The sequence below is a fragment of the Limulus polyphemus genome, unplaced genomic scaffold, assembly GCF_000517525.1.
Source record: "Limulus polyphemus unplaced genomic scaffold, Limulus_polyphemus-2.1.2 Scaffold1352, whole genome shotgun sequence".
In the NCBI taxonomy this organism is placed as follows: Eukaryota; Metazoa; Arthropoda; class Merostomata; order Xiphosura; family Limulidae; genus Limulus; species Limulus polyphemus.
Window position 1 is genome coordinate 260,039 of NW_013666962.1, and position 7,658 is coordinate 267,696.

At 31.6% G+C, this 7,658-nt stretch overlaps 1 protein-coding gene across 3 annotated transcripts in view; it reads left to right on the forward strand.

The window, feature by feature from the left end:
- The window catches only part of LOC106463225 (sn1-specific diacylglycerol lipase alpha-like), a 131,116-nt gene that overhangs the window by 92,200 nt on the left and 31,258 nt on the right, over positions 1–7,658 (forward strand). For all 3 annotated transcript variants that reach the window (XR_002611443.1, XM_022390669.1, XM_022390670.1), the window contains one exon: positions 7,014–7,091. Coding sequence is in view for 2 of the 3 variants with exons in the window: in XM_022390669.1 (XP_022246377.1) it covers positions 7,014–7,091 (78 nt within the window). In the remaining variant the exon portion in view is untranslated. The remainder of the gene's footprint in view (positions 1–7,013; positions 7,092–7,658) is intronic.

Genomic DNA, 7,658 nt, shown 5'->3' on the forward strand with positions numbered 1-7,658 from the left:
TTGTTAACTGCTGACCTTACATCAGACAGTACAGGTTTCTTAACTGCTTACCTTACATTACACAGTGCAGGTTTGTTAACTGCTTACCTTACATTAGACAGTACAGGTTTGTTAACTGCTTGCCTTATATTGGACAGTAGAGGTTTTTTAATTGCTTACATTACATTAGACAGTACAGCTTTGTTAACTGCTTACCTTACATTAGACAGTACAAATTTGTTAACTGCTTACTTTAAATTATACAGTACAGGTTTGTTATGTGCTTAGATTACATTAGACAATACAAGTTTATTAACTGCTTACATTACATTATACAGTACAGGTTTGTTAACTGCTTATATTTTATTAGACAGTTCAGGTTAGTTAACTGCTTACCTTACATTAGACACTGCAGGTTCGTTAACTGCTTACCTTACATTAGATAATACAGGTTTGTTAACTGCTTACCTTACATTATACAGTACAGGTTTGTTAACTGCTTACATTACATTAGACAGTACAGGTTTGTTGCTTGCTTACTTTACATTATAGAGTATGGTTATATTTAACTAGTTACTTTACATAACATAGTATGATTTTATTTACCTACTTACTTTACATTATAGAGTATGGTTATATTTAACTAGTTACTTTACATTATAGAGTATGGTTTTATTTACCTACTTACTTCATTATACTGCATTATTTTGTTTTACTGCTTACTCTATTTTACGAGTAAACCTAAGGAAGACAGAAAAAGAACCTCTGAGTGGCTGAATCTTTACCTTCCATCACACCATTTGAATTGGGCTATTACAACCATTCTCTAGAACTATTCATTAGAATCAAATAATTAATGTTCAAAATAATATCAAGCATTAATTTATTTTTAATTAAAGGATTTAAAAGCTATGTTACTCAGTGGGAAAATTATTTCATTCTGTCCTGTGTTGATTCACGGAAAATGTTGATCCTCTTAGAAAACCTTTACTGTGCTATTTCTGGAGAAACACTAATTATCTGTGTAAATTTGCACTGTTTTGCTTCACGAGAAATGTTGATTCTCAGTGTGAGCCTATGCTGTGAGGAATGCCAAACTCTCTGTGTAAATCTATGCTGTGTTACTTCAAGTGGAATGTCGATCTTCAATACCAACTTGTGCAGTGTTTCTTCATCTGGAGAAAAAGTTGAATACTATGTTACTAAATATAAATTGAATAATTCCTTAAACTAAATAGGCTTTCTGCAGTTTTATGTTTTTATCTTGAAATTATGTCTTATTCTAATACTTTGACATTCCTGGAGTTTTCTATGAGGCACAGTTTTAAAATAGAAAGCTAGCAGTAGTGAGAATGAAACCAAACATATTACCAGAATGATTATACAATTTCGATAAGTTGTGGCGTTTAAGAAAACGTACCTCTCTGTTGGATAGGAAATTTTAGATAAAAAATGTATATATCTATCATATGTCATCTATCATATGTCAACATATAAACTACAAGAATTTATAGTCGAGTCTGTACTTTCCATAAATATAATAAACTAAGGGCAAACATTCTTAGTATTTTTTCTTTAAGTTCTATGAATTGATGTTTTTAACCAATAATTAATTCCACTGGATTTTAAAACGTAGATAAAGGATCGTCTAACATTTGACTAAAATTATCTAAAACGTTCGAGAAGTCTTAATAAATATTACGCCAATATGATCATTAGGATAAGTATCACTAAAGGACGCTTGGTATCTTAAATTGCTTTCTCTCGTTTCATTTTATGTTATTTCGTATATTATTATATCTCATTTATCTTGTCGAAGATCTTGGGTCAAATTTCCGTGCCATTTGGTGAAAGTTTTGAGTATCAGTGTCCTAGTGTTAAATAATCATGCAGAACTTATTTTACTAAATTACAAAAAGTAATTAAAATTCTTAGACGCCATTATCAGCTACCACTTACAGTCTGTATCAACAAGAACTGTGGCTGTGAAAGACTAATGTCACTGATGTTAATGCATATCTTTTAATTTCTTTTATTTCAAGATACTCAGGACTACCCTACATAATTAGTTTTTGATTGATTAAAATAAATGTGATCTTGGTATTTTTTAGAATGGGCGTATTTTGTAGGGCAGCTTCGTCAAAATATGCTGTGTCAGCAACAACTAAGCATGTTTTTTTTTATAAACACTGAACTATCAGCAAACACCATTAACAAAGCATGTTTTTTATCAACACTGAAATTTAGAAGTAAGTTATCAAATTTAGGAAGCCACGTTAAACAATTGCAGTACATTCTTCACTCGTCATCTGTTATTTGTACAGTAAGAATTTAGAGACTAAATTGTACAACAGTCGTTATGTGAAATAATGTTGTGTCGGTATACAAAGATGTTATCGATTTGTAAAACTTCTAATTTTCGACGCCTGTAGTAACAAATAATAAGTGGAAAAACATACATATCAGCTCTATGAACAAACAAAAAATCATATTCACGAGGTTTAACAAACTTTATTAAAATTATTATTTCCAGAAATAGAATAATGTAGCCAGTAATTATGAGAATACCTAAAGAGATGCATACCAAAAGATAGAAAACACGCGCATAAAAGTTAAGGTATTTCTTCGAGTACTATGTAGTCTTGTGTATTGTTTTGCTATGTCTTGCTGGGCGGAGCTTATTTTGTGACATATTCTAGCCATTTTGTGTTTGCATAGGTATTAAACAGAATATTAATTGATTATTTACATGAACACATACTGATGAAACTTTCAAAACATGCCACAGTGCAAAGATAAACATTATGCAGTAAGAGGCGGGAAACAAAAATATACTTTTCCCATTCAGATCCAAAATAGAGCTAAAACTTTTGTGCAGTTTGGATACGTAATTTTGATAGAGGCATTGTCGTTGGAATAACAATACTCATATAGTGGCCTTGTCGTTGGAATAACAATACTCATATGGTGGCTGTGTCGTTGGAATAACAATACTCATTTAGGTGGCCTTGTCGTTGGAATAACAATACTCATATGGTGGCTGTGTCGTTGTAATAACAATACTCATTTAGTGGCCTTGTCGTTGGAATGGAAATGGTTATAGTGGCTGTGTCGTTGGAATAATAATACTAATATAGTGGCCGTGTCGTTGGAATGGAAATGGTTATAGTGGCCGTGTCATTGAAATGATAATACTCATATAGTGACCGTTTCTTTGTAATAACAATACTCATATACTGCTCGTGTCGTTTGAATAAGACTGCTTATACAATGGCCGTGTTATCAGAACTAAAAACTCTTTTATAGTAGTAATGTCAACAAAACTATAATACTTTTATAATGGCCGTATCGTTAGAACGAAAATACTTATAGTGGCCATATTGTGAGAGTTAGAATACATATTGTAGTGGTCGTACCGTCAAAATGCGAATACTCACATAGTGCAAACTGTGTCGTCAAAACAAAATTATTTGTATAGTATCTGTATCGTCGGTATGAGATTACTTAGTCGTAAAATAGCACGATTACTTTTCTAATTGATCTCGATCTCTGCTCTGCTTTAATCACTGTAACATAAATACGAGTTTGGTTATTAATATTATAATATTTTCTTTCGTTTGGAATAAAGTTTAGAGTAGTTAAAACATTAGCATCGGCATTAAAAGCCGTATTGTACCAAGGCCTAAAGTAGAGAACCGAGCAGTAACATAGCTGCTAGATAAACGAAAGTGGAGTATTATTGGAGTTTATGTGTTGTGATGTTTACTGATTTACCCAACTGAAGCCAATTTTCATTCTGGTTTGATAACGTTAAACGATACAAAAGTGCTTCAAGCGTTCAGTTTCTATTCGAGTTTTTCAACGAAGTATGAAACACATATCTCACACTTTAAACAATTTAAAGAGATAACTGCAGGTTTCATTTTTTTTAAACATGGTATGTGTGCTAGCCTAGCTTTTCGATATGAAAAATTGATTTTTTTTAATTCAAAGTTCTGTGAAAATTTATTGTATTTACAGACAGACTAAGCCGATAACACTACACATCAATAGACTTAGCTTTATAGAAGACGATTGAATAATATACTATACATTTATATATATACTCATCGTGGGTAGGAATTAAAACTTTGCTTCAGCATGGATCTTTCTAGTTGTGACAAAATCAGCCATTTTATGAGACTTCACGTGGAGTGAATTATATTCATTATTTTCATATAAAGATAAAGCCACGTGTAACAAAGGCATCAATGGACTTAAATGATTCGATTATAGCAGCTCGTTTAATCCACCTCAACCTATTAAACAAACTGACATCAGAAGCTACGGTACAAGGAGCAATGTTCAATCCTTGTGAGTTTAAGAGTTGAGATTTTCTACGACAATTCAACAGTTGAATACCTTTTGATGATGGAGGCCAATTTAGACTTTTTTGAGATTCCACATATGAACGTGTTTGTTCGGTTACCTTAAAAAGCACTCGTAATTTAACACTTTTCGGAATACTGAAAAATTGAAAAACGCCAGGTAAAAAGTAGGCAAACAAGTTTTCTATAAGTCTCCTAGGAGAAAGAGACCAAAGTAAAATACTGTTTCTTAAGGTATTTTCTCAAGTATAAACTACGCTGTCAAGTAGACAGATCAAGCGTGTAGCCAGACTTGCGTAGACTGTTGAGCGCAAGGATCAGATAAAGCTTATTCAGCAAGGCCGAAATAAACATTTCTCTTTGTTCAGATAAGGTTGAATCTGTTTAGAAGTAAGCATAATCAGACTTTCAAAGCTTCCATCGGAATCATCCCCTATTTAAGTTTAGTATTAACTTTATAGTTTAAGAACATTTACTTTTAACACTTATTCTGTAGCATTTTTAACTGTAGCAATGTTATAAATTGCCAGAGACTTATGTCACGAAAAAGGAGGAGACTATATACAATTTTATCTTAACATCATTAATATAAGCCACAGATAAGATATTGGTATGACTTTTTATGTTTTACGTCTCGAGATAACTGCATTAGAACTTCTTGTAAGATCAGAAACATAATTATCCGAAGGGACTGCGTACGTTGTTTATTTGTAGCATTTTAGTTATAGTTATTAGCCCTTGTTACCCTAACCCCAAGTCTGCAACTAGAAATGAGACTAAACTAGTCTAAGTTATAAGATGACCTAATATAACATTTTAGCTATATTTTTTCAAACGTGAATTCCAGATATTGTTTGTTTGTTTTGTTTAAGCGCAAAGCGCCAAAATGAGCTATCTGCAGTGTGCATATCGTAGGGACTGCACTCTGAATTTTGGCTTTTAAACTCTCAAGCCTACTACTGAACCAGGAAAAATTTCATATATTTAATTATTTTAGGTAACTACTTAAAAATTAAAACTGATAGAGTTATTAACTATAAGCCTAATCGAACACCTAGGTTTTGATTATTTTGACAAGCAATACAGAACGTACAATGTGCTTCAGCAAATAATATATATAAAATTAAGTGACAGATAACATTAAAATATTGTTCATTTTTTCAAATACCCTTGCAACTTATCTACTCTTTTAGGATTGGACTTTGTGTCTTTGGATTTTTACGTTATGTCAAAGTTCAAAGAATTACATTGTGATCCCACATCTCTTGGCTTAACTATAAACTGAAAATATTAATACGCTTATTGGAAACAGTTTTTAAGTTGTCAAAACTGTTAAACATACAGCTGTAAACATGTATCTTTAGTTTAACTTTTCCTAACATGGTCAGTTTTTGTTAATGATAATAACTAACGTAAAGTAGAAAGAGCAAGTCCAAATATTTCAGTGCAAGATCCTCAAACTTTCGATTATCTGTAACTGTCTATAACAGTTCAGCAAATTTCCTATAAATACATAGTTTAACTTGAAAGGAGTAATACAGGATTTACGTTCACAAAACATTTTTTTTACGTTTTCCTGACAGTTGAAATGAGCTACATCTCTATATCACTTCTTAAGTGTTCAAAACGTTACAACAATAATAAAAACATTTCTGATTCTTCACGGTAAAAGAGTATTTGAGATTTTCAGCTAGGTGTCTCTCTCGTCGTTTTCCTATTAAGATTTTCAGCTAGGTGTCTCTCTCGTCGTTTTCCTATTGCAGTAATATAAAGTTTAAAATAAAACATGAGAGCTATATTTTCGAACTATGCTGACTTTCATCAATCCCTTTCTACATCAGCAATAGAGAATTCTACCAGTGTATCTCTAATACTGCACTCGCTACTCAACTGTGCTTTACTTGAACCCTAATATTGCTGGATTATCAATAAAACATTTGAAGTTCAAAAGTAGTTCGCACTATATCTGGAAATTAAAAACGTCTTTTACACGCCCGTTATTAACAGATATTATATATATCTATTGCTCGTGCACTTTGAAATTGCGCGCATCTGATGTTTGTCATATTTACATACTACACATAGACCCTATGCACACGACTCTTAGAAATTGCACATATTAATTGCAAGGGATTTTTGAGTAAAGGCTTAAACTTTTGAAAATCAATACATACCCACTCAAATCGGAAGATATATATATATATATATGCATGTGTGTGTGAGGAAGCTCTACAATGATTACTAGAGATTTGAAATAAATGTTTGATAAAAAAGTATTATTTGTCGTATCCACAATGATATGTCTTTTTCAATAAAAAAAACTTTATCTAACTTTTTAAACAACTGTTATAAGTACAAAATATGTGAACGTCGGTCAGACGTTGAATAAATATAATGTTTTTTTTAAGTTTTTCATTTGAAGAAGTAATTAAACTTAAGCAGTTGTCTATATCTGCAGTCCAAAACTTTTCTATAATGAGAGATTTTGTTAAAGCTCAAACATTTCATGCACATACCCGAGTCAGATTGGTTACTGTTATTAGGTTGATGACAGAAGAAAGACAATTTGTTATGCATCATAGAATATCCAAAGGACAGTCTGTTTTTATCTATATATTATGTATTTTTGTGTATATAAGTTTTCTAATAAAACTTTCCTGCTTACAGAGGACTAATGAAACCTATCAGTTCTTGTCTGGCGTTCCCATCACACCTAAAACCAAGTTTCTTGATATAAATCATCCGGTAGGTGTTATTCCTGTTTTGTTATTTGTTTGCTTTATTTGTGTTATCACAGTATGATCATTGTTATGTGAAACGAAGATGCTTTTGGTGTTTCTTTTCGCTTTTGATAAACTGCAGAGATTCGCAGAATTCTCTATATTACTGCCACCAATTACCTTAATTTCGTCTATTCGATATTACTGCATCTAAAGTACTTTGGTAAGCTCTTCACTGTCTTATGATGAAAGAAAGACTGTTTAAAGGGAATATTGTTTAGAACATCCTTTTCACCACAGGAGACCTAATGTAGGTTTCTCACAGTGGATAAAGGATATTTCACATGCCAAACACATTATTATGTTGCGTATTACAATTTCGAATGGTCTGAAACCGAGCTAAATGATACTTTAAATTCAGTAGTTAAATAAATGCTGATATGTATCCAGTTTATGATATTTGCGAACAAGATTGATACACACAGTTTCTTTTTAAATACAAATAGGTTTTAATATATAAACAACAATACAATTTACAATAACAGTTATTACAAATAGTTATTATAAACAATGATTTATATACAAAAGTTTT